We start from the raw sequence: 13,404 nt of genomic DNA, 5'->3' as shown, positions 1-13,404 counted from the left end.
CTTGTATTAATAGACAAATATAGTGAACATACTATAAAAGGATTTTGTTGGTCCTTTCTGAAGAATGTTTATACTTTATACTATATAAGAATGTATATACTTTATACTATACTATCACCTTATACAGGGTGATGAAATTACAATTAATTTTACCTTTAGGTGTTGGAATTGGTCTCTCAAGTCCATCCATATGACCTAAGGGGTCGTTTGAATCTGGAATTTCCATTTCACCTACAAAGAAAAGAAGATTTTGTTGAAGTGGAATTGAAGCTAATCTTTCTGTTAAACAGCATTATAACAGTGAGTTCAGCACATTCTCCCAGTCCACATTCTGCCTCCAGAATTGCACATGGGAAACACAGCACACAGGAAACATATATTGACAAGGTCAGGATTTATCCATTGCGGATTAGAAAATGCTACAATAACTACTTTGTGGATTACTTGGTGTTTGACAAAATAGAAAGCATTAAAAACTACATTCCAGTTCTTAGTAGAATAAAGTCCACACATTTTTACAAAGAATGCAAACATTTCCTGGAAGCAATGGTGGCTTAGAAAATTAAACAGTACCTGAGCTTTACTGATAGCCTCAGTTACAAAATGGCATAAACTTGCTTTTAAACTTACACTATGGTAATTCAGATTCCATCTCCAGAAGTCGGACTCATTGTTGCTACTGACTTTCTTATCCTACTCTCAGCCTCATCCCTAAAAGACATCTTTAGAAATGAAACTATAATAACTGTTTTCCAAGGATTTCAAAGTGTGAGGAAATGGATAGACATCTTCTGTATGTGCTCCTTTTTTTCTGTCTAATATATCAGTAAAAGCTAGCACACTGCAGACAGTACTTGGAAGTTCCTTCGCATTTGCAGGTCTTGCAAAACTCCAACCATTTCATATAATCAGTTTGCTCTCCCTTTAAAAAATATCAGGTAAGGAACAGAACTGAAGTTCTAACTCAGATAACAGTATAGATGTGATTTAACTAAAACAGCTTCTAAAATTACACCCCCTATTTTTTTTTTATATTTTCTAATTTATATTCAGTCATCCAAATTCCTTACATCCTTAGCATATCACAAAGATATGTAAATCTAAGGTCATCAAGATCTGAAGTGAAAGATCTGGGATTCATTGCAGGTCTGTTAGGGGTGTTCATGGTATTGTTTTAGGCAAAATGAAGCTAGAGAAAAGACTCTCCTTCTTCCTTTTGTCCCCATTACCCTTTCTTCAAACTACAATACCACTCTGAAGGCAAGTAAAATACAAGTAACCTTATCCCTATCTTACACCATATTATGAAAGAAGAAAATAATTGAGACACTTTTTTGTTTGTTTGTTTATTCTTTCAACCATTATTTGATAAGTAAAACACAGAAATCAGAGACATTCTCTACAGCAGGCTGGATCTGAAAGTATTTCTTTCATCACAGTACTGTCACTTGTCACTACTTCATCCCTACCTTTATCTCCCATTGCTCAAGATTCTTTTCCTGGCAACAGTACAGATTCCACTTGAATTGTGTGCTCATTCTCAGACACCACAATTAGAGGGATGGTGAAGATGGTGTTGTACCCTTGGTAACACACTCTTTCAATTTAGAAGCTAAGGCTTGGGCAGACATTCTCCATCTTCTGCCACTACCAGCACTGGCCAGTAGAAATCATAGATAATATCCACCAGCAGACTGGAGGGAGAAATGGAGATGGGTGGGCAAGCCGGCTATTGCCAATCTTGCCATTGCAAATCCCAAAATGATGCGTCTTCATACTCCTGCAGGCACGGTACAGACTTAGCACCAGACTTTTAGCTGTAGAGAACCTTTGCTGATCTTTTTGATTCAGGGTGAAGTGGTGAATGCATGACAGGTATATTCTGTCAAATTTCAGCAGATACATCACATCTTGTTCTTACCAAGGGGCAGCAAGACAAGTTCATCTCTATCCCTTGCTCTTGCTTGAGCTTCTGAGTCACACAAGGTTTAGAAGGGGCAGCAGCATTTACTGGCCACAAGAAAGACAAATCCAAGATGAGACAGCCAGAGCAGAAAGAGAAGGAAAACTGACCAGTTTTTAGTCCACAAATACCTCTCATATCTTATTCTGGTGATCCTAATCCACCACCATTCACAGGGTGGAACATTATTACAAAACTGTCCTTAAGGTTATTTGATTGCTTAACACTCAGCTATCCAGACTTGCCTGAGATCTGAGTGGCACTTTTGGCTTAATACCACATCTTCAACTTTAAAATAATTGTTTCCATTTCTTCAGTAATCTCATGGGACTTACAACAGAAAAAGACATTAGAAGTTCAGATAAATGAGCACAGAAATGTTTTCCTCTCTCATCTCTCCTTCCCAGGCCCATATCTCTTAATCTTTTTAAGTTTTTCAGAGCAAAGGTGGAAAGAAACGGAAGCACTTGCTGATTTGAAAAATTCCAAAAATACTTTTATGTGATCCAGTCTTGTACTTGATATGTTTCTGTCTGGAAAAAACATCAATCTTCATATGTGCTTGACCAGAAAACAATTACAAACCATAGATGCCACCCATTATCAAAATCTCCAGTACAAAGCAAAGCTAAAATTAAAAACCTTTGCATTCTTTGCAAATCATAAATACAAATCAGGTCTGTCACTTAAACTTGCTTTTATGAAAGAAACATGTATATTTTCTGCAAACTGCAAAATTCCACTTCAACCATATTTATGATGAATTCCAAGCTTTAATCCTAAAGTTTCTCTACCACAACTGAAAACAGAAAAAAATTATTATCAATTTGAAAAATTAAGTTTTTAACACCATAAAGGCAACCAGCAAGTCACTAAAACAAAATCTTTTTTCTCTTGTATTGACAGAATTTAAATATTCTGAAGTCAAGAACTTAAGAGCTGTGTACCCCTCTTGAATATTATTTTCTTTTTTTTTTTATTTTCAGTGCTTTCTGATTTTGCACTAATAACATAGTATGTTTTTCCTGCCAGGAGTGAACCCATGGTGTTCACCTAAACACCTAGTAATTTTTGTCTTTTTTTTTTCCCAATTTTCCTCGCTATAGTACACATGGACCCTGATCATGTCCCATTATCAACTCTCTGCAGTCTTACTCTTGTTTGAAGATGCCTACACAACCATGCTCCTGTCTACTCCTGATTTTTAACTCCCTTTTCTCACTTTGTTTAATCAATATTTCCATAAGGGTATCCCATTTTGCTTTTTTCTTCCTGCTTCCGGTATCTTTTCCTAGAAGAATATTTATGTGCTGTTGCATTCCCTGAAGGGAAAAAAAGTCCATGAAGTAATTTAAGGTGCCCAATTTTCACTGTCAGTTTTCATCAGTAAAAAAATAGTACTAGTAAAAACATAATTGTTCACTAAACTGGTTTTAGATGTCACGAAGATACCAGATAGTCACATTGTTTTTTATATCTATAACAAATGCAGCATTGTCACACAACACTAAGAAAAGAGGTAGACTTGCAAAACACAAAACTGAAAGAACAGCAGCAATCCACTATACAGTTGTTATTAAAAACTGATAAGAAAATAAATGCTCAATGATTGAACCTTACATGTGTCTTACCAACTCACTCTGGCAGTAAGTATGCTCTTCTTGTGTGCTATTGAGTCTCTTTTACTTCAAAAGGGGTACAGAAGAGTTGGAACAGTTTCAGAGAAGTGAGAATATTTATTCATAAACCAGTTTTTGTACTGCTACTAGGATTTGTTGCTTTGAGAAGGGGATGTCTGAGTTCAATGACTGTAAAGCTCTACAGAGTCATGAGAGTCTACAGAGTGGATGGACTCTCTTGCTAAAAATGGCAGTCCTAGAAAAAATAGTAACTATCAACTTCAAAACAAAGATAAAACAAGGTAACATTTTCTCAGAGGAGATGTAATTGGACTGAGTGCAGAGTTCAGAGGACCCACAGGTAAGACTGGACAAGTTCAGTGAGACCTCTCTCACAGAAATCCTGTGTGGTCATATTAAAGTCCCTGAGTTAAAAATGGCTAGAGACTGGGTAAATACCCAGCACAAAGTAGGACTATGCACTTAGATCTCTTCTTACACTTTTACTTCAGCATTACCTTTTTTGCTGCCATCAGAGCCAAGACACAGCACTGCACAGACCTCTCATCTGCTCCTGTAGAGTTATTCTCACACTTTTCACTAGCATATGTTCTCTCCACAGACATTAAGTGTATCACAGTTAATTTCTAAAGACTCACTTCTTTAATTTATGTTTGCTGTAGGAGTGGGAGGTAGAAGAGATCATGAGTGCCCTCTTCTCCTTCCGCATTGCATGACCAGACAAGACTTCAACAGAACCAGAACTCAGCCTGAATGCCAATGGCCAGATGTGCCACTTGCCAGATACTAAGGAATACCTTATTAATCCTCTTTTTATGGAACACACAATCAAGTAAAACGCAGATGCTGTAAACAGTGACTCTTTTAAACTGCTCACCCACACAAAAATGATTTCTTAACTTTTCAAGGCACTAAAGCAAGCCATTTCAACTTATGGAAAATCCCACTCCAAAAGAAAAACCATATTTAAAATAATATAATAATCTATATTTTTGATGTAAAAAATGCATTCAGTTCCTTTGATTCACATAGTGAACTGTAGCAAGAAAACACATGTTACAGAAAATTCTTTTCCAACATGTATATAAATAATTATCACTTATTTTTTAGTTTCGCTTCTCCTGAAAACATGAGGACAACTTTCTTACTGACAAGATTCAACACAGGTAGGCCCACTGCTCCATTTTATGCACCAATGACCAACGAAATACAGAAGCAAATATCCAGAGTTATTGGGGCAGGAAGGCTCTTTAACACTTTTGAAAACTAAGTTGACCAGGTGATCACAGTATCAACTCACAGGGCACACACCACTCATCATAAAATAACTGATTTTTTCCTCTGAAACGGTTATGACTTCGCAGATCATTCATTACTTGAGCGGTAAGTGCAATAAACGGATTCCAAAATGCTCATGGCCATAAGCAGACATCAAAACAACACATTAATCTTCATCAGAAAGCCAGTCACAGGGAGGGGGTTACCATAATTGATACCAGGAACAAAACAAGGCCTCAGTCTCCCACAGAAAGAGAAAAACAGTATTCAGGTATTTTCAAACAGAGTGGGCCTGATTGATTTAGAGCAGTTAAGGGTTGGCTGATGCAATACCATGCAATGTTATTAACTGTCTTTCATTATTTGCAGAGCAGAGATGAGATCTTAAAATATGAGAAATCACACGAGTGTTTCCTATTATTTATTAAAAAGAGTAAAAAAAGGTGTGCCAGAGAATTATAGAGCTATCAGCTTAACTTCAATTCCTGGAAAAATAATGGAACAAAGGAGTTATTTTTAAGCATTTACGATAAAGCAGAGAGAAGAGTAATAACTAAAATAGAAGCCAAAGTTGACTTGGCTGACGCTGATTAGAATCAGACATAAGTCAACAATCACAAGGTACTGCAAACAAGGCAGACTTCAAAAATAAAAAGCAGTAATCTTCCCCCTTTACTCAAAGCTAGTAAGGCCTTAGACTACTTTCTTCAATTTTCTGTGTTCCATTTCAAGATAGATGAGAGTAAAAGTAAAATACAATTACTAGCACCATGAAGATAGTCTACAAAACATGATTAAGAAAATCAAAAACATAATGATTACTAAGCCTGCTTGGTCTGAAGAAGATTAAGCTATGGACTGAGAACAAGTTTTCTTCAAACACATAGGTCTCAGTAGATGAAATTTTCTAGTGTGGCAGATTTGGCAACAGTCTAATGCATATGATATTGCACAGGTAATGGACGCTTCTTCTCCCAGATGAAACAGGATTTCTTAGGATCTTTTCCAATCTTATGATTCTATGAATGAACCATCCCTCTACCATTGTATTTTAAATCCCAAAGCCTACAAATAAATCCTTCAACACTAAAAATTGCACAGCCCTACAATTAGCAAAGCTGCAGATTTTTGTTCTGACATTTCTTCCGCTCATCAATAATCCTCTTTCTGTAGCTGAAACTATTTTCAGATTTAAACATCAATATACAACCTTTGCTTCCTGCGGCTGTAACCTTTTAGTCAAGTTCTAACTTTCTTCCAATAACGCAAAACTCCCAAACTCTCTCTCTCTTCAGCCTAATACCCTCTAATATTCTGTTCTTTTCTTCATAAAACTTTGTTGACCTTCTGTCAATTACTAGCCTCTGGAGCTCCCAAACAAAGGGCCCACTGTACCCTTTGATTCAGCTGCCAATCTGATTACTTTGGCTGGGGGAGGCAGGCTGCTTGGGTTGCTGAATCAGGGTCTTTCATTGAAATTTCTCTTTTCCAACATCTGCAGCCCCTGGCAACCAATTGCAGAGTGGGCTTGGCAGACCTGTAAAGGGTGGTGAATAGGCTACAAAAGATGCAGTTTGTAGCATAAAATCAGTGCACCCCTTCTGCCTTTCATGGCAGATTAGAACCTTCACAGCACACATTTCTTAACTGCTGCAGCTTCACATAAAAAAAAGCTGAAGGTGAGGAAAATAGCCTTCACTTTCTCTTGCAGTTGCTCTACTGAGACAACGGCAAAGTCTGCAAAACAGTCACTTCTTAGCTGGTTATCAGCTCACAAAGCATACTGTTCATAGGTTAGCATGTTAACTTATTAAATGTGTGCTTTGGCCATCCAAAACTCTTCCAAATTACTTTCAGCTAAATTCATAGTAATAAAATGTTCTCACCACGAGACCATTAGAAAGGGAGTAAGTTCTTCTAAGCCTGCTCTGTTATAATATCAAAATAACATTTAAAAAGTATATTTAAAGTAAAAGAAATAGCAGCCTAAAAGTCAGAGAACCTTCAGAAAGCTGGTATATAACAAGACAAGAAACCTTTTAAAAAAGCCAGGGTTGACTTATACAGAATACATTCCCACAATTCATAGGCATTCCCTGTTAAAGAAAACATCTTGTTTCATTAGCTTGGATTTTTCCCCTCTATAAGCTTTTTTCTATTTTACCTAATAGCTATATTGAAATGTTTTCATTTCAGTAAGTATGAGGAAAAACATTCTACTGCAAAGTGTGGGAACTACACTACAGGACAAAAGACAGACACAAGGTTTATGATCTGTAGCAATAAAGAGTATCAGTATTTGGATGGAAAATACATCTATTTTGAATAAAATATTAAAAACCCATAGACAATAAATAACTTTCATTCTGGACAGTGAAGACTCATTTCTCAAACACATGTTAGGAGACATTCAAAATTTTGTATTTTGTCATTTAAGGCATAAAGAAGGAATCTTCATATTGCATTAATCTCTGTTGCTGTGAATGTTTGTTCACAGATTTATCCAAGACAGACTAGTAATCTGTTTCAGAACACTTGTTGTTAAGTGCATAATGAAAAAAACACTTTATAAATTTTACAATGTTCCTGCAGGAACTTCTTCATTTAATTCTTCCATCAAACCACTCTAAAACACCATAAAAAAGATCAGTTGGTCATCAGCACAGAACTATAGAGGACTGCTTCTTGATTTTCACACAGAGCTGCAACAAACCCTCAAAACAGAAAAAGTATACTGAAGATGCAGTTTATCTTCTTAATCATCAGCCAGGCGCCTTAGAAAGTACAATGAAGTCAGTGTGAGAAGAACGAAATCAGATAAGTAATTTAAAATATTATTAACAGGGATTCAAAAGCAGACTTCAATGAATACCTTGATTTATTTCAACACCTCATACTGTTAAAGCATATTTTACATTAACCACACAGCTGCATTTTCAACTGCACTGTCAATCTTTATCCTTTCATTGCACAACTTTCATCATAGAGCTTAGCTATTAAATAATTTAGATTCTTCCTCCTGCAGCTCCTATTTGCCACTTAAAATGAGAGTTCAGAAATGCTAGTGAGACAAACCAGAGGTAAAGATTTGTTCTGATTTCAGTCACAGAAGAAGCCTCATTAACAGCTGTCAAAACATTACAGTGAAACAGACAGAACCCATGGAAAAGAAGATACTCATTTCAAGTCAATATTTTCAGTGTGCAGCTAAGTTTTGAAGATGTTAAACTTTGGATTACAAATTATTCTATTAATTCACAGCCAAAACACTCTGATAAAGTTACAATAAAGTCCAGGTCCTCTTATTTTACAATGTAAAGTGGAGAACATTTAACAGAAAACAGCCTACATGATGAAAGAAAATCCAAATCCTATTTTCAATTCTTAGCACTTCCTGCAAAGTCCTGGCCAAGTCACCTTAGGCCAGATTAGTAAAGAATTTGATGCCAAAAGATGCAGACAGATGTCTACCACGGTCTTCAAAAGCATGTGGGCACCTGAATCTCATGTCTGCAGCAAATATCCGTTAATCTTTTGTACCTCAGTTGCCCAGAGGCTGAGAGGGGAAAAGGTTAGCTCCCTGATGTGGTTCCCAGTGCAGCTGCACGAGGGTTTCAGTCAGCACAAAACAGGGAGAAGCATGGAAGCAAGAAAACTAAGACAGAGGAAAGGAAGAAGAGAGTTTTTGGAGGACTGTTGTGATTTATATCACTACAGCTCACCACAGAATTTCAGACAAATCTGTGAGAGAGGAACTCCACAGTCTCCCAGAACGGTGATTTTGCAAGAAAAGCAAAACATAAAGCACTCTTTGGAAACAAATTAAAATAATAAAACTGTTCTGAGTGTTTAATAAGTAAGAATTAGCTCCATTATATTTACACTGAAAAACACTTGAGGTTTTTTTATGCCACAAATGGATTTCAATGTGATTTCTAATTTAGCAGAAATGTAACTAAGTCTACTAGCTATCACAAACATAGCTTTTCTGTACAATTATATGCTGAACACTCAGAGACAATATACCAGGGAGCATATAAAAGCTTTGAATCAAAGGAAAAAAAACCCAAAAGTAATTATAGATTTAATAATGAGTGGTATTTGTTGCTAGTGCATTATGCTTTGGGGGGAAAAAAAGCAAAAAAAAAGCAATTGTGAGTACATTCCGAAGTTCTTCACCACCTCAGTTGTAAAGTCACAGTTTAAACACAACCAGTAGAGGCTCTGAACACACCTGCAGTAGCTCAAAGAACACCAAGCAACATGATAATTATCCATGGCATTATTACATGATTGATTATTTTACTGCTTCTGGCTGTGAAAACAAAATAATCTCAACCAAAAGGTTGAAAATAATCATGATTTATAACACTCCATCAACTGGGATAAACAACAATTTTCACAGTGCTCTTTTTTCTGAAAGAAAAAAAAAAAGGAGTAGAATCCAAAAATGCCAGTCCTGTCTGCAGCCTTAGGCTGAAATATTTCACACTTCAGGAAAACACCCCAAGTCAGAAAAACACTTGAAAATGGGCTTATTTCTAAGCATCCTCTAAAATTCTTTCCTATATTTGAAACAAAGCAACAGTAATTATCTCCATCGGCCTACGAGGCAAAATAAAAATAGCACAGATCACAATGAAGTGTAACAGAGTACAGTAGAATTTATCACCTAGTCTAATAATTAATCTGACTGGGTTGACAACAGCAGAGGAACTGTCATAAGTGCAAAAAAAACCTTCCTACAGGTTATTTAGTTTCCATTCTGTAATTGTACTTCAAAAGCAGGAATTGCAGCACCAGTCTTTGATGGTAGGGAGGTTACAGCTAGCCACTCTCCTCTGTGGAAAATAGTGAGATTAAATAGCCTGCTCATATTAATCAGAGCACTTTTTATATTATTTATGGTAAACATTATAAACATCTCCCTGACCGAAAGGATACCATGAAAATCAAAGAATAATTAATTCTCAAACACTAGGAGCTGACTAATTTGAGAAACCTGGGCACCTGAGCATGACATTTGGGTTATCAATACTTTAAGAAACCAAGGCTGGCAAGTGAACCGATGATAGGGCTTTATTCATCCTTCAATAAAATCATTAAATAGATGCTCATGCTCCCTTCTACCACCAACTATCACAAATAGATGTCCATGGTCTTTCCTATCACAAAGCATCAATTACTTTTTAAAGACCCAAATAGAACACTATACTGGCTATCTGAAGCTTTACCTAATTACTAGGGGTTTGTCTGCCCTAAGTCAGAGCAGAATGGAATTCTACAAAGTTACACTACTAGAATTAACATCAAATACTGTTTTCAGAGAGAAGGACTTGATCACAAGTAAAGTTTATTTCTTACAATTGGTTTGGATCATGACCAGTAAAAAAAGTTAATTATACCAGATTGAATTGTTAGAGAGGGAAAACTTCTCCTCCTCAGAAAGTATTTTGGTTTTTGAGTTTAAAATTCACAATTTTCCACTGGAAGTTCTCTTCATAATGAGTAATTAGCTGTAGTCTGTATACATAGAAAATATTAACTACTGTCCCCCAGTAAACAGTACAGCTCTGATGGCCATGGAGCAAATATGGAGAGAGAAAGTTGATGGGCGGCTGGTGTGGCCAGGGAGCTCACAAGTGAGCACTCCCAGCACTTCTGACCACATCAAGTATTGCTGTGGCTAAACATTACTGTGTGCACATGTGCATGTGCATGTGTGAATATTTGCCTCTAGAAAAGGGAAAAAAAAAGATAAGAAAGTGTGCCAGACTGTAAAAGAAACAAGCACCTGATCTATACTTTAGCCATTGAAAAATGCAAAACAGTTATTCTAATTGGAAGTTTTAAGATATGTTATTCATTTGTTTAGTAGGCTTTGCTATATTTCCCAGTATGGGGTTATTTATTTAAATAACACTACTAGTAAAGTTTAAGTAATACTTATAAGGTCTTCATTTGAAAGTAGATATCTAAACCACAGATTATTTCTGTTGACAGGTTTTGTCCAGTCTACATTGGAAATATCTTCCTACTGCATTGGTTTGACTTCTTGGATTACAACTGAATGCCTACAGTGAAGTCAGAATAGTTGTCTGCTCTGAAACAAACTCCCATTTCTCTTCCTGCTTTTGTTTAAACTATCTTTTCTTCTACAGAGGAGTGAAAAAAGCTCAGATGCTAGGTGGACTTTGATATGGTTCCTCTTTATTATTTAATTAACAGAGCTAAGCAACAGTCTTCTGGACAAAAAGAGATAGCATATTATTTGCTTACATTCTTCTCAAGGCAAATAATAAAACAAGAGTAGAGCCCTGAGGTGAAAAAGAGTGTGTTCAGAATGCTTCCAGATGTGGATATACACTGTTGTCAGTGAGCGGACAGTGAAAGAACTCAATGAAAACTTGGGTTTTCAAAGTCCCACTGACAATACCTAGCACAGTCATAAGGATGCACAAGAACCCCTTTCTGCTGTGCCTACCTGAAAGCAAAGCAAGCAACAGCTTCATTAACCCTGCAGTGCAGGTAAGCCCAGGCATATACCCATGAGCAAGCGAGCTCAAAGCACGTAGCAGTTTCTACCCAACTTACCTCTTTCCCTATACCAGGAAGGAATTTCCTGAGCTCCCACTATCATGCTCATTACCCAGTTTAATAACTGTAACTGGTCACAAGATCTGATTTAACCATTGTAATAGTATTTTGTTTCAGCTGCAACATCCAAGGCTGTCATGCTGCCATTTTAATGTTCTGAAAGGAACACTTGGGTACAAGTGCAGTGCACTTTCAAAGTTTTATCTTCTCCATCAAAGAGCTCTAAATCTTACCTCTATAAACTCTTATTTTGCAACCTACAATGTTTGCCACCTTTTTGTTACTCTGACAGCAGGACTGACATTGGTTTTTGTTCATCACATGGTCAGCCTTGGTTCTATGTTGTAAAAAATACTGTGGCTGTAAAACACGTGTTTTCATGACATGCAAGTGAGAAGCAATTTTACATTGTAAGGTTAACTCATGGCCCAATGCCATGACCTCAAATTCATGCCTACACATTGAAAAAACTTGTCAGAAAATCACATACAACCACAGCTGAGGTATCATTAGATATGTTTTCAGAAATGCACTCACTTGAAATGATAGCCTTTTATTTTGAATAAATGCAACAAAAAGCTCACATGTCTGATCATGCAAACATGATCATAGATGGGAGTGCAACAAGCTGTGTGGAAGCAGCAGCAGCAGCTACCACTGGAAAATTGGTTGGATCCACCCCTAAAGTGCAAAGTGCACAGAAGACAACAGCAACTGCATGCAACCGCCAAATATGATGGTCTTAATTCCTAACACTTCTGAGCCATAATGATAATTCTAGCAAGAAGGAAAGGCTGCTAGATGCAGAATATATCTGATTTCACAATAATCAGATCAGCAATTGTAACAGAGAGTAGCATTAAGAAATTACATGATTTTAGGTACTTGTAGGAATCTGAGAATTTGTTGATAATGAAGCTTCAGTGAAAGCATCCCATTTTGTGTGATGTAAATGGAAGTAACATTTGCATAGCTGGCACTTACTGTACAATGTAAAGACAGAAAACTTCTAAGCTTAACAGGCAACTTCTTAATGGCAAATGCTCTTCTTTATTCTCAATACTGGATATTTTGTTAAATACCAAGTGGGTTTTCTCTGGTTTAAAAAAAAAAAAGTATAATTAACTATTTCCATCATTCCTTGCACATATAGGAAAAACCACTTTGTCTGTGCTCTGTGAATTTCCCAGGTCTGGCTGGTACAGAGCCCGTCAGATAATCACCAGCTTGTGATTACTCCTGTGCAGGCTGTGATCTGTGGTATTTGGCACAGCAGCAGTTCCAGAGAGGGAAGTGCCACAGATGGAGAGGACAGCATTTTGAGCTCACCATGGACAACTGAGGGGCTAAGTCAAGACTGGGAGGAGCTAAGCTGTAGGAGAGTCAGTGGCATGCCCAGTCAAGCAGGATGGAAGAGAGAAACTCACCACAGTACAAGACAGCTGGCTCGCAGGATGACTTGAAGGCACAGTGCATTTCTTCTCATTCATCTGACCATTTTGCTGCCCACACAAGTCAAAATTCATACAAGGGGAACAGTTGTTTCCTATCAAAAGTATAAGACTGCCTGATATGAAATAAGACCAGTCACCTGAGTTTAATCTGGCAAAGGGTCACAGCAATGGAAATAGTTATCTAATTGTTGCCTGGGGCACTCTGCTTCATTTGTGGTAAGTAACCTTTACATGACAAAAGACTACCATAAAAATTAGCAACCACTAGGTATCTTTGCTAGCAGACCAGTGATGCCATTATTTAAGTGGTCAGAGTGATCTGTCATGTTCTCTAAGACAGAGAAACTTTATTACATGTTCATCGGTTTAATGAAAACAAAGCTTTTTCTTCTCTAATATTATCAGGCATTCATTTCTCATCACTTACCTCCTAAAAATGTTTTGATATTTTCTGCATTTTTTTCTTTTGTGA

At 36.9% G+C, this 13,404-nt stretch overlaps 1 protein-coding gene across 1 annotated transcript in view; it reads right to left on the bottom strand.

Annotated features, from left to right (window-relative positions):
* ROR2 (receptor tyrosine kinase like orphan receptor 2) overlaps positions 1-13,404 on the bottom strand; it is a 143,783-nt gene that overhangs the window by 43,422 nt on the left and 86,957 nt on the right. The window contains exon 2 of the mRNA XM_054652539.2: positions 154-231. Coding sequence (XP_054508514.1) covers positions 154-231 — 78 coding nt within the window. The remainder of the gene's footprint in view (positions 1-153; positions 232-13,404) is intronic.

This window comes from Agelaius phoeniceus, chromosome Z, assembly GCF_051311805.1.
Source record: "Agelaius phoeniceus isolate bAgePho1 chromosome Z, bAgePho1.hap1, whole genome shotgun sequence".
NCBI lineage: Eukaryota > Metazoa > Chordata > Aves > Passeriformes > Icteridae > Agelaius > Agelaius phoeniceus.
This window is presented reverse-complemented; position numbering and strand designations above follow the sequence as displayed.